The 19,326-nt window shown below is 43.3% G+C and overlaps 1 protein-coding gene across 4 annotated transcripts in view; it reads right to left on the bottom strand.

Moving 5' to 3' along the window:
• The window catches only part of b3gntl1 (UDP-GlcNAc:betaGal beta-1,3-N-acetylglucosaminyltransferase-like 1), a 309,746-nt gene that overhangs the window by 256,413 nt on the left and 34,007 nt on the right, over window positions 1-19,326 (bottom strand). For all 4 annotated transcript variants that reach the window (XM_068004294.1, XM_068004292.1, XM_068004293.1 and 1 more), the window contains one exon: window positions 10,276-10,341. In XM_068004294.1, the coding sequence (XP_067860395.1) occupies window positions 10,276-10,341 (66 nt within the window). The remainder of the gene's footprint in view (window positions 1-10,275; window positions 10,342-19,326) is intronic.

Below are 19,326 nucleotides of genomic sequence, written 5' to 3'. Positions count from 1 at the left end.
CAGTCATGGTTATAGATTCCCTCCAGGACCTCTGTTCATAAGAGCTAAAGTCAGGGGGAGGACTAGAATGTGCACTGGAGGGTACCTTTATAGCTACATTTGTGCCAGCATTTATCTGATGTGGTCAGGTAGAATTTACAGTTTGTGTGGAGTGAGTGATGTGCAATGGAGCATATTGAGTTCACTTTCTTTCAACTTACTTCAGGTGCAGGTCAGGTTCAGTGCCTCCCTCCATTGCTCCCCTGGAAGTGAGCAGCCCAGTTCTCGTTCCAAGAATTTATGTAGGTTTGCTGTAACATGGAGAACAGTGGTGGATGGGGTGCTGGTTGTGGTGGGAAAGATGGGGGCTGCATTGCAGAAGGTCAGTTCTACTGAGGTCGGCTTAAACTGCATTTTATGTACACTCAAACATACGAATTAAGAGCAGTCGGCCATTCAGCCCCTCGAGCCCACTCTGCCATTTGATAAGATCATGGCTGATCTGATTGTGACCTCAACGTGTCCTGTACTCAAAGTCTGTACTTTCTCCCCTTCTAGAAGAGGAGAGCTCAGAATGTAGGTGAGAGGGCGAAGACTGGAGAGGGGCCACAGCAAATAGTGGTCCTCACAGACGCAGAGCAGGAGGCCCTAGAGATCAGCTGCATTCTCAAGAGCCTATCCATCGGGGACACCGAGACTGGCACCCCACAAACGTCTGGTAGCCAGGTCCTCTTAGGTAGTGTCAGATCTGGGCATAGCAGAGCCAATTCTATTGGTCAATGTGTAATTTTTTAGTCAGCTGCAAGGAGGACATGAATTGGCCCTCATTGAGGAGCTTGGCTATTTCAACAATCCCTTTTTGACACCACACCTTGAAACCACTTGTGGCTAGAGGCTCTGGAAGGCCACACCTACACCACTGAGGAGACAACACCAACAGGTCCAGGGGCATCTCCGATATCAGTAATACCATGGGGTGTTTTGCAGTCTATGATGGGGTACTTGGAAGGAGATGCTGTTTAACAGGATTGATAAGGCAGCAACTTCCTCCGTTCCTAGCCAGAGATTTTGGTAGGAGGCTTGATTCCAGGCAATATTGTGCTTTACTGCACTAGTCCAATAACAGTACAGTTGTGTGCATTGTGTAGTACTGCTGTACAGTACAGTTCCATGTTACGTGCATACAGTATATATAAAGTATGGTGAAATGTAAAGTATGTATTAGTACAGCAAACAGTTGATGCGGCATGGATAATTAACTTCCCACTCTCCAGATGTATTTTAATTCAAGTGAATAATAATCATTTTCAATAAGCTACTTTTTGAAGTAGCTGATGGTTTGGTCACTGTATGTAATATAAAGTAACAGCCCAACATTAGTACATTGTTTGAGAAATTATTATAGCTAGTGCTTGAGAAAAAAATACATAAGTTAAAGGAATGTAATGGAGTTAATTGATGGAAACCAGAGATACAATTGAATTCTAGAACTGTCTTCAGTTATTTATCTGAAGCAGAGAAATCATCGAGCGACTGTCAGAACTAAAATATTCTCCCAGCGTTTGACTTAAATAGCAATCCAAGACATCTTTATACATTAAAAAAATACAGCAGAGGAAAAAACAATAAATTATGTAAAAAGCAAAGAGCCTGACTAAACATTTACTATGCAAGATGCTTTTAGGATATGTTTGCCTGGATCAGCCTGTGTGGTAACGGTGCTGCATATTTCTTGACCCTTGTGAGGTTATGTTAAAAGTTTGTTATGAGTTAAATTGAAAGTAAGGTTTATTATTCCCACTGTCATCCACTGACATTTATTCACTGGTGTGATTGCTTTCCTAAATATGAATTTGCTATGAGCCATACAACTATAGGCCTTTCTTAATCTTTGCTATAATTCAATACTTAAATACAGTTGAAGCACTTTAGTATGTGACCTTTGGAAAATAACAATTTCTCATCACTGCCTGTATGAGGCCAGGGAGGCTCCAGGTTCGATGCCTGGAGTTTGCTGAGTTAGCTGATCTAAGCTGGGTGGCAGAGGGGTCGCGAAAATTAGTCTCAATGGCCTGTGCTAAGGAGGAAATTTCAGCCAAGGATCCCACTCCTGACTGCTATCCAGTGAGCCCTGCTGGAAGGAGCACATGTGTGGACATTGTGGGAGGACAGGAGTGGCCTCAGCGGTGATGCCCTCTGTGATCAAATGGCCTGCTGCCACTCACTGGCCTCAATTTTAGAATGGAGGCGGGATGGCAGCGGAGGGGGGGGGGCGCGAGGAGGGGTGAATGGGCACGTGTGTAACCCGACTAATAAAATATGTCCGTCTCGCACGCAAGTGAATTGGTGCCACTTAATATGGCTTCCGGGTTTGCCATCCGAAAGCTGAACAGCGGGCGGACTGGGCACCCACATCACAGGCTGTCAACTGGAGTACCTCTATTTAAAAGGCCATTGCTCCAAAGGCTTTTGCTGCAGCAAAGATCCAGAAACCACAATGGAGCAACACAGGGGCCAGGCTGCTCCAAGGTTCAGCGATGCCTCACTGCAGCAGCTACTGGATGGGGTGAGGAGGAGGTGGGGGGGGGGGGGGGGGGGGGGGTGTTTTACCCCGCAGTCGGGGGGGAAATGCCTGCCTCTGCCACCAAGAAAGCCTGGCTTGAGGTGGCAGACGAGGTCACCAGCAGCAGCAACATCTCCCGCATCTGGGTCCAGTGCAGGAAGTGGTTCAATGACCTAACTAGGTCAGCCAAAGTGAGTACATTTACTGATTCTCCTACATTCCGTGTTCCACATCACCACCACCACCCTCCCCCCCAAACTCATTCTGCACTGCCAAGACTACTCCATCACATCACTCCTCACAATCACTTAAGGCTCATCCTCAACTTACCTGCACTTCCTCAGCACTTCTTCACCTCCCCATTAGTCACCCCAGCACTACCACTCACCCCATCCTCATCCAATGTGATGGCTGTGTCTCATACTCACCCACTGATACACCTCTTTCAAGGTCAGCCTCACCCAAAGCAATACATTCATCAGTTGGCCACTTCACCATCACTCACTCACGTGTCTGTACTTTCTCCCCTTATAGAAGAGAGCCCAGAATGCACGCGAGAGGGCGAGGACTGGAGGGGGGGGCCACAACAAGTGGTGGTCCTCACAGACGCGGAGCAGGAGGCACTGGAGATCAGCCGCACCCTCGAGTGCCTGTCCGTCGGGGATGCTGAGACTGGCACCTCACAAACTTTAACATTCACCACACACAATATGAATCGACGTTAACAATGCTTGCCATGTTCAACACCTCAGTATGCTCATCGCAACATGACACATCTGTGATGATGCTTAATATTGCCTTCTGTTCGCTTACAGACCCTTCAACGACCGCAGAGGGCGATTCCTCAGAGGTCCTGCCGGCCTCTGAGGGTGCACAATCACATCATAGTGAGCCATCCACCAGCGCAGATACTCACAGGTCGGTGGATCCTAGTAGTGAGTTAGTTGAGTAGGTACCTGGTAAGTCACCGCACACAAGTGAGCACGAGCAGATATTGGTCGCAGGGGCAGTTGTGGGGAATCCACGTCGGTGCGAGCACTGCTCTCCAGGCTCTGCTCAGCTGGACGCAGATGCTGAACCCCTGGGACCATCCTTTAAAAGGAGAATGATCGAGGGACAGAAGCACATTTGCCAGGTGCTGGAACAGGTGCCACACGCACTCCCCACAATAGCTCAGAGGATGGAGGAGTCCAACTCCTGCATGAGTGGAATGGTGGCACAGGTACGGGAGGGAATCTCTGAGATAGTGTCGCAGAGACATGAGCAAGTATCTGAGATAGTGTCACAGATAAGTGCGGGAATGTCTGCGATGGAGGGAAGGCTAGCCTCCATTGAGCTTCAAGCACGGCTCACAGATGAGTCCATTCAGGCCTTAACAACGGTCGTTTGGACTCGGTGAACAACATTCTGCCACATTAAATAGGCAGACAGATACTTTACAAGTGGGCTTCCAAGGCATCACACATGTCCTCCAAACTGTTCTTCAGCAGGGTGGTAGGAGTGATGTGGGCCTGGTCCAGGAGAGGGATGATGGCAAAAGGGGACATGGAAGTGGGGACGCCATTCAAAGCGCTCCCATGTCTCACCCGTTGCCCCCTCTCAACTAGTACCTGCAATGCTGTCTCCTCTCCAGGTGGCTGAAACTGCCCCTGCACAGGTGCAGGCGGAGCAGACTTTGAAGAGGCCCTCACAGGCTCCAAAACCTAGAGGGCATAGGCCGAAAGCATCTAAGCAGTCAGGGCATGAACATGAGCAACCTGCCACTACCTCAGCTGCAGCCACAGGGGATGCACCATGTAGAAGTAGTAGGAAGAGAAAGGCAAAGGACTTGTGATCACGAAGGGTGTGCACAAGGGTATCTGACAGACTGTCATGTTTTTCATTTATATTTGGTTTTTGTTAAAGTCACATTAAATGTTATCATTCTCACCACTACTGCCACGTTATGCCCATTCTCGCCTGGCTTTTGTGATGGTGAACCTCATGAAAGGGCCCTATGAATGGCAACACTTGATGCCAATCATTAGGTCACTTTACAATGGCTGTATGTGTAGTTGCAGGACTGTTTTGTGCAGGGAGGGGTGGCGAGGCTGGTGATGCTACTTGTCCTCGGATGTATGGTGAATGCAGCCATGGCACCCCCCCATCCTGATGGTGTCAGTTTGAGGGGGTCCGAAAAGTTGGTAAATATGTGTGAACAGAGGAATTCTGAGTGGAAACTAAGAATTTTCAGTGAAAACACAAAGATCTCCCAGCCAAAAGTTTCTCTGAAAGAACTGAGTGCCCTGCTGCAATAACTCACCTTTTATCCCCATCTGTCAAACAAGCATTTGAATGTACAACTGGTTGCTGGCTGAAACACGTCTGGTAGAACATGGAGTGTTTCCCACAGCACGGGAAACATGCTGAGGATGTATGAAAATCGGACCCCTGCCTCAATGTGCACAAAATTAAGTACTTCAAGTATCAAAATAACACTCATAGCTGTCTTCCCGCCGGCTTTAATTGCCGCTGGAACTTCCGCATTCGTGAGGCGCGCGCGCACCCAGACGCGTCAGTGGGGAACTCGGAAGTCTGCGGGTTGGAGCAGGGTTCCGAACCCGCTCGGGATTTCCCCGATTTTCGGAGCCCCCTCGCCCCCAACGCACCCGCTACTTCATTCCAAAACGGAGCCCACTGTCTCAGCTCACAGATGAGATACGATCATTTGGGTACGGTACGAGGTCTCTTTTAGAGACTAAAGCCATCGCAGAACTCAGGAAACCTTTGATAGTTTCAGGATCTGCTCGTAAGGAAGGGTGACATTTAAAAAAAAATATTCATTACGTTGTATGACATTTGATTTAGGGGTTTATCCTCCACTACCCTTGTGGTGAATCCCTGTTATTATTTTTCACTGTACAGAATTATAGAAATCATAGAATCATAGAAAGGTTACAGTAGGGAAGGAGGCCATTCGGCCCATCAAGTCCGCGCCAGCTCTATGCAAGACCAATCCAACTAGTACCATCCCCTGCCCTTTCCCCGTAGCCCTGCAAATTTTTTCCATTCAAGTACTTATCCAGTTCCCTTTTGAAGGCCATGATTGAATCTACCTCCATCACCCCATCGGGCAGTGCTTTCCAGATCCTAACCACTCGCTGTGTAAAAAAGTTTTTCCTCATGTCACCTTTGGTTCTTTTGCCAATCGCCTTAAATCTATGTCCTCTGGTTCTTGACTCTTCCGCCAATGGGAACAGTTTCTCTCTATCTACTGTCTAGACTCTTCATGATTTTGAATACCTCTATCAAATTTCCTCGCAACCGTCTCTGTTCCAAGGAGAACAACCCCAGCCTCTCCAGTCTATCCATGTAACTAAAGACCCTCATCCCTGGAATCATTCGAGTAAATCTCTTCTGCACCCTCTCTAAGGCCTTCACATTTTTCCTGAAGTGCATTGCCCAGAACTGGACACAATACTCCAGTTGTGGCCGAACCAGTGTTTTATATAGGATCATCATGACGTCCATACCCCAGATCTCTATGTTCCTGTACCCCTTTTAGAATTGTGCCCTCTAGTTTATATTGTCTCTCCTCGTTCTTCCGACAGAAATGTATCACTTCGCATTTTTCTGCGTTAAATTTCATCTGACATGTGTCTGCCCATGCCACCAGCCTGTCTGTATCCTCTTGAAGTCTATCACCATCCTCCTCACTGTTTACTATCGTTCCAAGTTTTGTATCATCTGCAAATTTTGAATTTGTTCCCTGTATGCCCAAGTCCAAGTCATTAATATATATCAAGAAATGCAGTGGTCCCAGCACTGACCCCTGGGGAACACCACTGTACACCTCCCTCCAGTCCAAAAAACAACCGTTCACCACTACTCTCTGTTTCCTGTCACTTAGTCAATTCTGTATCCATGTTGCTACTGCCCCCTTTATTCCATGAGCGCAATCTTGATGATAAGCCTAGCATGTGGCACTTTATCAAACACCTTTTGAAAGTCCATATACACCACATCAACTGTATTGCCCTCATCTACCCTCTCTGTTACCTCATCAAAAAACTCTATCAGCTAAGTTAAACACGATTTGCCTTGAACAAATCCTGGCTGGCTTTCCATAATCAATCCACCCTCGTCCAAGTGACTGTTAATTCTGTCCCGGATTATCGTTTCTAAAAGTTTCCCCACCATTGAGGTTAAACTGACTGGCCTATAGTTGTTGGCCTATAGTTTCCGGCCTATATTTTCCAATGGTGTACTGGAAGTGTGGAATTAGTATTAGCCGTGTGATACCAGCAGGCTCAGTCTCTAAATCTAGATCTTTATTACTCTTTCATTAACAAAGTGGCACCTTTACTGTGGTCTGTGTGCTTGCCACATAATCGAAATAAGTGAAATCAAATCTTTCCTCCAATTTCCTCCACCCCCACCGAAGGCATGGACTATTTTTGGAGTTATGCTTCCACAGGTTTTTGCATTCCTTTGATACATCACCTGACTTACCATTTGTCATGCATGGGCCTAGAGAGCTATTGTCGGCAGGCCAGTCCATTGTGATCCTGTCCTTGCCCAATGTCCACACACATACTTTGCAGCAAACTTCATCGAATAGCAATCTGGAACAGGAAGTCTAGCGGATTTCCCTCTTTCCATTTCCTGGGATGCTGTCGTGACCCAAATGCGTTGAGATCAGTTAACTCAGCACAGATCAGGATCAAACCTCGAAAGACCTGAGTGTCTGGCTTAGTATCACACAATCTAGTGTGCTTGCCAACTAAACCATGCGGGAAGTACGAAAACAATTTTAAAACTAAAATAAAAGCCGAAGGCTATGTAATATAAACAACAGCAACTGTTCAGTTGTGAGTTTAAAGTGGGAGTGTCAGCATCATGTGTCCTTTCAAAATTGAAACCATTGGGAAAAAATCATCAGCTTCATTGCCTTTTTCTCAATTTCTTTTGCTTACAATATCAAATAGTGAGTGGTGATGACATCATCAAGACCATGGGTTGGAAGAGTTACTACCCCAAATTTGAGCTGAATCAACATCAATAGAGACAATCATTGACCCACTTTGTTTCAACTGTCTCACACTGTTGAACTCAATAGTTTCACAAACAACAACTAGCATTTCTATATTGTCTTTCATGTGAATACATTGCTAAGACTGAAGCCATCATCTTCTCCACAAACTCTGTATCTTTGCCCCCGATTCCACCCCCCTCTCCAGCCACTGTCTCAGAATGAACCACACTGTTTAGAACTCTATTCTGTTCGCAAGTGTTCTATTCAACCGAGCTAAGTGACCGATCCTGCATCACAAAGACTGCCTACTTCCACCACTGTAACATCTCCTGCCTCTGCTCTTGCCTCAGCCCATCTGCTACTGATACCCTCATCCATGCCTTTGTGACCGCGAGCCTCAACTATTCCAATGCACTCCCATCCTCGACTTTCCATAAACTTCAGTTCAAATCAAAATTCTGTCCCTATCTATCCTATCCTGCACCTATCAGGCTGACCTACATTTTCTCCCAGTCCCCCAATGCCTCCAATTTAAAATTCTCATTCACATGTTTTATTCCCTTCATGCCTCGCCCCTCCTTATCTCAGTAACCTCCTCCAGCCCTACAACTCCCCCATAACTCTCTGTTCCTCTGACTCTGGCCTCTTGTGCACCCCACCCCACCCCCCCTCCCACCTTTGCCTCACCATTAGCAGCCATACTTTCAGCCATCTAGGCCCTAAGCTGTGGAATTGCCTCTCTAAACCTTCTACCTCCCTCTCCTCCCTTAAGACCCTCTCTAAAGCCCAGCTTCTGAGTAAACTGTTAGTCACCACTCCTCATATCTCCTTCTTTGGCTCAGCATCCAATTTTGTCTGTTTAGACCTCTGTGAAGCACCTTGGGTTGTTTTTCAACATTAAAGGCACTATATAAATGCAAGTTGTTGATGTAATAAAATGCCTCAAGCGGTTTCGCATGGGAGAGCATGGACTAAGGAGTACAAGAAGTAGGAGAGCTGACCAAAAGTACAGCTGAAAATATAGGTTCTAAGGAGGCTTTTAAAGGGCAGGAAATTGCAAAGCAAAGAGGGAAAGAGTTCCAGAGGGTAGGATCTAGATGAGAAAGACAGAAATGTACAAAAAAAGTTAAATGATAATTCATCGCAACTGTTCTAGTTTTAAAAAGGAGCAGTTTGGTCATGCTTGCAATTTCAGTAACATAACCTGATGCTCATTACCTATTCAAGCTTTGCTTGTGTAGCCTGCAATATTATCAGAAGTGCTCAATCGAACTGCAGCTTTGTAGCTCACTGCCACCCATCCACAGTTTATTATCTTAGATTTATTCTGTGGTCAACATTGTTCTTATTGTAGAAAATGGTTTTAATCTTGCTGCAGTGAAAAAGAAAAATGTTAATTCACTGCATCGAGGTAACACTTGGCGCTTGATAACAATGCACCATAGAAACCCTGACAGCAGGAAGCAAATCTCACAATGCTCATTAAACAGAGATGAGAACCCCACTTCTGCACTGCCTCAGTGCAGTGATAAAGTCCACAGAGAATGACAAAATTACAGGAAACTAGGATACGCTTGACTTGTGTGAAAGACCAAGAGTTCATAACTTACTTGTAGCTTCAGTGATTGCAAGTTATGATTCATTCAGGCTTTTAAAATGTAGTATATGTACAACTGTGATGGTGTGATCTCTGTAAAATACATCTGTTTGCATTGGGAACATGTTACTGCATTACTTGAACTTGGATAAATAATTCTAATGCAACGGAGTCACCGTTACAAGGTTCTTAATGAATATTTGTGGATTTCACGGTGAGTCGCTGATGCAGTTATATGTGGGCCTACTGAGCTCCGACAAATACCATCACCCCTACTTCCAGCAGAGCCAGAATAGGTTTCTCTTCCTCTTGGAAGGCTTGGCAGGGTGGGTTGCATTGGTTGCGAAGGAGGGAGGGGAAAGAGATGCTACAGTAAAAGTTTATGGCCTTTGCGATTTTTGTTTGTGATAATTTTATTTTTTAGGGGGTTTGTAGTGCGGTGAGTGAGGAAGTGTCATGGCGACAGTATCGTGCAGGATTTTTTTGCTGGAATGTTATTGGGCAGAAAATTGAAATTGGACAGAAAGATTCTGGGTAATAAGATTGGCGAACACGAAAAGTCAATAATAACGATTTGGAAAGGAGGAAAAAAAGAAGTTAAACACTTAATCAATGAAAAAGAAGAAAACTGGCGGGCTTAGCGGGCACAGCAAAGCCGACCTTCACAAAAAGTAAGGCAAAAAAGTCAAGCAGAATCCAGGGGTTATGGCTATTAAACAAACTTTGATCCTGATTATCATTTGTGCCTTAGAGAGGCTTTGGACAGTGTTGTTAAGTATAACATTCAGGCCCACTGATAAAATTGTGAAAACTAAAACACACAAAAGAAATCTGAAATAAACATGCATTTTGACACAGAAAGTGAAACTTCAGTTCTTCCAGTTTCCATGACTTTTACAACAAAAGAAAACGACACACGTGAGAAAATGATAGGGTAAATTTACCGACCCTGTGCTCCCAGTGCGGAGCTGCACTCAAAAGGGGCATGGATCGGAGAGAAGGCTGCAACACTGTTATACTGATTCCACGATGTGTGCTCACTTCAAGTGCATGATGAGTTGTCAAGATGGTAAAAAAATGGCTACTTGACTGTCTAAAGATCTGACCAGTTTCAGTACTTACATAATTGGGGTGTCTAAGGGCAGCTTCATACTGCAGCCTCACTCTTTGTGGCATCATGGCATCATCCTATGATAAATAACACATATTTATTCAGCATAAGCGGGCTCACCTCACTGCAAACATACACACCAGAACAGTTTGCTAGGTTTGCTTCCCTACATTACAGCAGTGACGACACTTCAAAAGTACTTAATTAACAGTGAAGTGCTTTGGGCTGTCCTGAGGTTGTGAAAGGCGCTATATAAATGCAAGTAACTTTCTTCCTTCCTTATATAGACAAGAAACCATTACCGTGGCAGAGCTAAGGTCGATAGATTGAAAAGGCATGGGGGGGGGGCCGAATTCCAGATTTGGCTAACTTGGCACGACACAGTCAAAATGGTGTCCTCCAATTCCGCATTATCGCACACGTCAGACTCTAAATGGCAATGCAATCGGGAATTTAAAAGTTAATGAGTAAATTATTTTCAGTAAGTTTTGGCTGAGTCCTGACATCCAAAATTGGCCGACTTATATCAATGATTGAGGGGGTCATGATCTCCCCTGACCCCCATTGGCCATTACTACCAAGTGGGGATGGAATGTTTAAACATCTTAAACTAGTCTGTCTTTCCCCATCTGTGTAAAAAAAGGGAGCATAAATTAAATATTCAGCCATATTCGAGTTAATAACTAAAAACTATTGACAGACTCAAAGGGTAAAAGAAAAATGCAATAAAATTTAAATGGATCTTACATGTTAAAATTTTCAAAGGGACGGAATCAGTGTGCCAGGGATTTCTCATTCAGTTCCTGGAACAACCAAGAACAGCCCTCATCTGTAAAACCCTGCTGCATTATCCCTATACTGGGTGCTTCAGTGAGTCTGAACTATGGCACAGAGTAGGTTTCTATAAAGTAGGCTCATCATTTTTAGCTTAGGTTTCATTTTCTGCAACAAAAGATGTGTTCTGCTACATGGTGATGCCAGAGTTGCATGTTTGCATCTTTACACGGTCCACACCCTAAATCTATCTCTTCCTCTTTTTTCCCTCCTCTCCTGAAAGTGGCAACTCATGCCGAGTTCTGGTTCCTCGGGTGTGGTCATTGTTGGCCGGGGTACTAGAGGGCAACCATGTCGATGGAACTGCACTTTAACAAGAGGGCGGGAGTGAATTGAATGTACATGAGTACAAGATGTTCAGGACAGGAAATATAGCAGAAGGGGTAACTTTGAAATTAAGGAAGGTGATTTTATGTCCCAAGGAAGCCACAAAATGAAATATTTTGGCTCGAGTTAACAAGTAGGCATGGACAGGGTTCACAATGTGAGTCTGCTACAAACCCCTGGATATGCTTGATGATGACAGCATATTATATGATGAGATAATAAGGGTATGTACAGACAATAAAGTTTTAATTCTGGGGTCCCTATTTTCAAAATGTATGTTAAGTAAATTATTTGGGACTGTCGATGAATGTCCCTTTTTTGCAGGTGTTCCTGACATCAGTAGTCAGGAAAATGCTTGAATCTATTATTAAAGACGTAGTAACAGGCACTTAGAAAATCATAATATGATTAGGCAGAGCCAACACGGTTTTATGAAAGGGAAATCATGTTTGACAAATCTATTAGAGTTTTTTGAGAATGTAACAAGCAGGGTAGATAAGGGTGAACCAGTGGCTGTAGTATATTTGGATTTTCAAAAGGCATTCGATAAGGTGCCTCGCTAGAGGTTGCTACACAAGATTAGGGCTCATGGGATTGGGGGTAACATATTAGCATGGATAGAGGATTGGTTAATGGACAGAAAACAGAGTAGGAATAAACAGATCATTTTCAGATTGGCAAGTTGTAACTAGTGGGGTGGGCCTCAGCTGTTTACAATATATATCAATGACTTAGATAAGGGGACCGAGTGTAATGTATCCAAGTTTGCTGACGATAGAAAGCTAGGTGGGAAAGTAAGCTAGCTTAGGGAAATTAATGGGGCTTAGGGAAATTAATGGGGCTAAAGGCTGACAAATCCCCAGGGCCTGATAATCTACATCCCAGAGTACTAAAGGAAGTGGCCCTGGAAATAGTGGATGCATTGGTGATCATCTTCCAAAATTCTATGGACTCTGGAACAGATCCTACAGATTGGAGGATGGCAAATGTAGCCCCACTATTTAAAAAAGGAGGGAGAGAAAAAACAGGAAATTACAGAGCAGTTAGCCTATCATCAGTAGTGGGGAAAATGCTAGTCTATTATAAAAGATGTGATAACAGAACACTTGGAGGGCATTAACGGGATTGGACAAAGTCAGCATGGGTTTATGAAAGGAAAATCATGCTTAACAAATCTACTGGAGTTTTTTGAGGATGTAACTAGGGGAGAACCATTGGATGTGGTGTATTTGGATTTTCAGAAGGCTTTTGATAAGGTCCCACACAAGAGGTTAGTGTGCAAAATTAAAACACATGGGTTTGGGGGGAATATACTGGCATGGATTGAGAATTGGTTGACAGACAGGAAACAGAGCGTAGGAATAAATGGGTCTTTTTCCGGGTGGCAGGTAGTGACTAGTGGGGTACCGCAGGGATCAGTGCTTGGGCCCCAGCTATTCACAATATATAGCAATGATTTGGATGAGGGAACTAAATGTAACATTTCCAAGTTTGCAGACGACACAAAGCTGAGGTGGAATGTGAGCTGTGAGGAGGATGCAAATAGGCTCCAATGTGATTTAGACAAGTTGGGTGAGTGGGCAAGAACATGGCAGATGCAGTATAATGTGGTTAAATGTGAGGTTATCCACTTTGGTTGTAAAAACAGAAAGGCAGATTATCTGAATGGTGATAGATTGGGAAAAGGTGGGGGGTTGCAACAAGACCTGGGTGTCCTTGTAAACCAGTCGCTGAAAGCGAGCATTCAGGTGCAGCAAGCAGTTAGGAAGGCGAATGGTATGTTAGCCTTTATTACAAGAGGGTTGGAGTATAAGAGTAAGGAGGTCTTGCTGCAATTAAATTGGGTTCTGGTGAGACCACACCTGGAGTTCTGTGTACAATTTTTTGGTCTTCTAACCAAAGGAAGGTTATACTTGCCTCAGAGGGGGTGCAACAAAGTTTCACTGGATTGATTCCTGGGATGAGAGAAATGGGCCTATATTTTCTGGAGTTTAGAAGAATGAGAAGTGATATCATTGAAACATATAAAATTCTTAGCGGGCTTGACAGGGTAAATGCGGAGAGGCTGTTTTCCCCTGGCTGGAGAGACTTGAACTAGAGGTCATAATCTCAGGGTCAGGAGATCGGTCATTTAAGACTGAGATGAGGAACAATTTTATCACTCAGAGGGTTGTGCATCTTTGGAATTCTCTACCCCAGAGGGCTGTGGATGCTCAATTGTTGAGTACATTCAAGAATGAGATCTATAGATTCTTGGACAGTAAGGGAATCAAGAGATATGGGGATAGGGCAGGAAAGTGGAGTTGAGGTAGAAGATCAGCCATGATCTTATTGAATGGCGGAGCAGGTTCGAGGGCCATATGACATACTCCTGCTCCTATTTCTTATGTTCTTGTGTACAGGTTCACTGTATTACAGACCCCATTACAAGTCATTCACATCTAGGCCCATGTTTTATAAAAGTAACCAAGATAACATCCATGATATAGAAGCACTGAGCCATGCTGAGCAGTTGGCTGGAGGAGTTCTCATCACAAGAAGTTTCCAAGAAGCAGCCAATATGGACTAAGAAGGGGAAGGATTGGCCTGCGAATCCTCCTTGAAATCTTTGGGATGTTACAAATAAAATAGACAGAGGAATTTCCTATGATATAATTTCTTTGGACTTTCAGAAAGCTTTGAATAAAGTTCCACATAAAAGGCTTCTGACTAAATTAAAAGCTATAAGAATCCACGATAGGACGTGGGATTAAATAAGAAGTTGAATGAAAGATAGGACATAGGGGGCATTCATGAGGAGTAGTAGTAACAGGCTGGAGGGGAGCACTCATTAGAGTCAGTGCTTGGGCCCTTGCTGTTTCTAATCTACTGCTATTTTTATATTGGTCTTCAGCTGGCACCGTCTGCACCATGGATAACATTTGTATAAACTTGCCAAATTCTTTGCTGCACTCTCAGAGCCCAGAAGATCTTCCCAATTGCCACTGGTCTTCCTGGAACTAGCAAGCGCATTGTTCCAGTGACAGCTGCGTGTTTTGGTAATGATGTCATGATGCCACCACTTCACGTACACACAATGGCCAACATGTCATAACCAACCTACACATGCTCAGAATAGCAAGCCCCATTGTGCAGACAGTTTATAGGAAGACCAACTGCGCTAACCACAACTGGACTGTACCACAGTTAAAGAAAGAAGACGTGCATTTATATAGCACCTTTCACGACCTCAGTAAGTCTCAAAGCCCTTTACAACCAATGAAGTACTTTTAAAGTGTAGTCACTCTTGCAAAAAATAGGAAACATGGCAGCCAATTTGCAGACAACAAGGATTCACAAACAGCATTGAAATAAATGACCAGTTCATCTGTTTTAGGTGTTGGTTGAGGGATAAATGTTAGCCAGGACACAAGGAGAACTCCCCAGCTCTTCTTCGAATAGTGTAATGGGATCTTTTACATCCACCTGATCGGGAAGACAGGGCCTTGGTTTAATGTCTCTTCAGAAAGGCCATTTACTGCTTGGATAATAAGAGTCTAAATGGGGTAGAGGGCCAAAGGGATCTTGGGGTACGGATATGCAAATCACTAAAAGTAGCGACACAGGTTAATAAGGCCATAAAAAAAAGCAAGCCAAGCACTGGGGTTCATTTCTAGAGGGAGAGAATTCCAAAGCAGAGAATTTTACGTTAAACTTGTATAGAACCTTGTATAGACCACACATCTGGTCTCCATATTATAAAAATGATAGAGGCATTGGAGAAGGTACAATAAAATTCACAAAGATGATACCAGATCTGAGAGGACATACTTAACAGGAAAGTCTGAACAGGCTGGGGCTCTTTTCTCTAGAAAAGAGAAGGCTGAGGGGCAACCCGATAGAGGTCTTCAAGATAATGAAAGGGTTTGATAAGATAGACGTAGAGCAAATGTTTCCACTTGTGGCGTTGTCCAAAACTAGAGGTCATAAATATAAGATAGTCACTAATAAATCCAATAGGGAATTCAGGAGAAATTTCTTTACCCAAAGAGTGGTTAGAATGTGGAACACCCTACCCCAAGGAGTAGTTGGCATAAATGCATTTAAGAGGCAGCTTGATAAGCACGTGTGAGAGAAAGGAATAGAAGAATATGCTGATAGGGTTAGATGAAGAGGGGTGGGAGGAGACTTGTGTGGAACATAAACGGCGGCATGGACAAGTTGGGCCGAATGGCCTGTTTCTGTGCTGTAGACTCTATCTCCGACAGTACAGCACTCCCTTGGTACTGCACTAAAGTGTCAGCCTAGATTATGTGCTCAAGTCTCTGGAGTAGGACTTGAACCCACAACCTTATGACTCAGAGGCAAGAGTGCTAACACTGAGACACATAGTCAGCTCACCAAGACTCACGCTGCACTATGAAATCAACTTACATTAATAGTCTGGATACCAATATTAATTATGAGCTTGTTAATTTTGCAAACAACATTAAAATTGGGAGAGAAGTAGAACAGAAAATGCAATAAAAATTTATGGACGGATTTAGATTGGTTGTGGAATCAGAAAGTCAAATGCCAAATGAAATTACATGCTGAGAAATGTAAAAATATTGCAAATAGGTTGAAAAGCATACAATGAACAGAACTGAGCTTGTATAAGGGAATGTGGAGCGATGGTAGTCTTGTTACAATGGACATTTGGACACCAGAGTGAAATAATTAAAAAAACAAACAGAATGCTGGGATATATAGGCACACAGTAGAGTACAAATTTTCCAGAGGTTATACTGTTACAGTCCAAACCTCTGAGTTCAAAGTTATTCAATTCAAAATACCAAATAACTTGATTTTTTTTAACGTAAGTGCTCATTTAGCTGTGATCAATCCAGAATATTGCTTCAAATGAAATCAGAGAGATGAATCCAGAGAAAATACATTTAAATTAGTAAAAAGTACATTTACAACAAAACAGAAATTAAGAAAGAAAAAACCTGCATTGAGATATCGCCTTTCACAACCTCAGGACGTCCCAAAGGGTTTTACAGCCAATTAAGTACTTTTGAAGTGTAGTAATGTTGGGAACACGGTAGCCAATTTGCACACAGCAAGGTCCCAAGGTGATATTGGTTGAGGGATAAATATTAGCCAGGACACCGGGGAGAACTTCACTTCTCTTTCTCAAATAGTGCCTTGGGACCTTTTAGGTCCACCTTTCACCTAAGAGGGCAGATAGGACCTTGGTTTAACATATCATCTGAAAAACTGCATCTCCAACAGTGCAGCACCTCCTCATACTGCATTGAAGTGTCAAGCCAAATTTTGTGCTAAAGCCTCTGGAGTGGGACTTGAACCCACAACCTGCTGACTCAGAGGCAAGAGTGCTGCCAATTGAGCTACAGCTGACACCATGGAAAATCCCTTCACTCAAAGCGTGTCAAATGGCTGCTGTATGGTCAGAAGGGCATCTTGTACAGGCTTAAGTTATAGCTAGATACAGGATACTATTTAAATACTTTGATTTCTCTTGAGGTGTTTTCATCAGAACTGCACGCAACCATATAAGCGGCTGACAAATAAAAACCATAGCCCGGAAATTATTCTTGCCAGCGTTAGCAGACAAATGCTGAACACATTTGCGACATTCTTTTGCCTACAATTTTAGACGAGACTTTAAACAATTTGAAGTAAATAGGTTAATGACTACAATAAAATACCAGACAAAGGAATGTCATACAACGTGTTAAGCATTCATTTGCTGATATCACTACTGCAATTTCTAGGCTACTGCATGAATTATATAACTGCAAACAAGCTTTACAGACCATGTCACAAAGTTTAACTGTATCAAACATGTAACAATGCCACTTAACACATTTCAGATACTAGGATATCTGCGATCTAAAGAGAAACCACTCTACCGGCCCACTGATCAAAGTTCTACAGCTACTTTGCTTGCAGGTTACAACTCGTGATTTTGGTAACAATTTTAACAGAGCTGTCAGCTGTAATAGTGCAAATCTAAATTTGGCTCTTAAAAGGGGAAACTCAGGTGAATCCACAGTGGCAGCATTGCACCCAAACAGGTCTGTATTCCTACTGTTTGAGTGTGCTTATTGTTGCCATGGACACTGGTTTGAAGTGGCGCTATTTTTAAAAAAACACATTTTTACAGGGCCTGCTTAATTTCAAGGAAGCCTTGCAATCCATGAAATAAAGAAAAGCCCCAGCTAGGATGGGAGAATGATGGTACTCGAGATATGCGCTTTGATGGGTGACCTGGCCTTTTCTCATCCTTGGCTTTTTTTATATCCTTCAATTCTTACGTTTTTCATTTGTAAACAATTTTACAACACCAAGTTATAGTCCAGCAATTTTATTTTAAATTCACAAGCTTTCGGAGACTTTTCATGTGCAACACTAACTTTTCATGTCAAATATTAATTTTGATGACCCAGCTATTACAGATCATGACTTTGTCTACTTCCTTAGTTGGTAAACTTTTAGCAACAGCTAGGAGAGAATTCCTGATGCAATTAAAATGTTAATGACTTCACTGCAGAAGATTGGCTCAGCTAGAAAGCTACTACAGAAGAGTGTACGTCCCTAGACAGTACGTGTATTTGTTTTGATTCAGGCCACAAGACAAAGACAAAAGAAATCCTTTTCAGAGCAGTTAATGGAGTTTCATTTTAAAATTTACTTATCTAGCTAAGAAATTCAAATGAAAAGATTTAAATAGAGTAATAATATGACATGGGAAGAGCTCTGCTTCCCTCACAAAGCTACTGTAGGGTCTTTCTGGATTGATGTGCCAAGATGGCCCAATTAAGCTTCTCCACCTATATCTATCTTGTAATAAGATACTTCACCATGACAACGAGGCCCTATAAAATGCAACTCATCAGCAAAAGTGAACAAGTGGGTGATGTAGTTTTTTTATAAATGAGATTGGTTGAAGACTGTTGGACTTTATCTTCAGTCTCCTTTTTAAATTGTTGAGTCTGTTCTCATCTTGGCAAAGCAGCACGTGGATCTGTTTAGCATTGTTTAAAGTAGATGGTAACTGTTGGTTTCAAAGGAAAGTGCTTGTCCCTTTCTGCATTCTATGTCCTTAACTTTTAATAGCATCCTTCCTGAGCAAAGTAATCCTTAGCTGAAGCGTTCCTTGACAAAGCCCAGAAGGCCGACAATTCACTCAGCCCAATATCGGGTTAAGTGATCCTTGTGGAATGTGATACCTAGTTGAGTTCTATGTGCTGGATCTTTTAACAGAACGCTGAGGAGTTGAACACTGCAATTGAAGGTTGTACTCCTCGGGTAAAAAGCAATCCAGCATCTAAAGGGGTAAGTGCTACATCTGGGAAACAATTCTCCTCACCCCAGTCTTCTGCTTTCTGGCATTTTGGGCACAACTAGGATCAGAGTGAGGAAGATTTTAAAAGCTGGCTGACTATCATTTCTGAACTTTCCCCCCAACCCCTTCTTTTCCAGTCATTTGCAGCCAAAATTAACATGTGAAACTAACTGATTCTGCTTCCAGCTAGAAGGGATGGGATTATTAGTGGCTGCTCTGTTATCAATGAGTTTCCATCATCGTCCAATAGGAGGCGTACTGCTCCCAATGTGTCCCAAACAGGTTGACATTTTAAAACAATTTTACTCTTCCAATGGCAGTAAAGATGGGCAAGGGATTTGGGTGGTAGTTGACCAATTAAGAATCATCATAACATAAGAAATAGGAGCAGCAGTAGGCCATAAGGTATCTCAAGCCTGCTCCGCCTTTCAATAAGATCATGGCTGATCTTCTAACTCAACTCCACTTTCCTGCCCTATCCCCATATTCCCTTAGTGTCCAAAAATCTATCGATCTCAGTCTTGAATATACTCAATGACTGAGCATCCACATCCCTCTGGGGTAGAAA

The sequence above is a fragment of the Heptranchias perlo genome, chromosome 23 (assembly GCF_035084215.1).
Source record: "Heptranchias perlo isolate sHepPer1 chromosome 23, sHepPer1.hap1, whole genome shotgun sequence".
Classification (NCBI taxonomy): Eukaryota; Metazoa; Chordata; class Chondrichthyes; order Hexanchiformes; family Hexanchidae; genus Heptranchias; species Heptranchias perlo.
The sequence above is the reverse complement of the archived record's forward strand: the minus strand, read 5'-3'. Positions and strand labels throughout refer to the sequence as shown.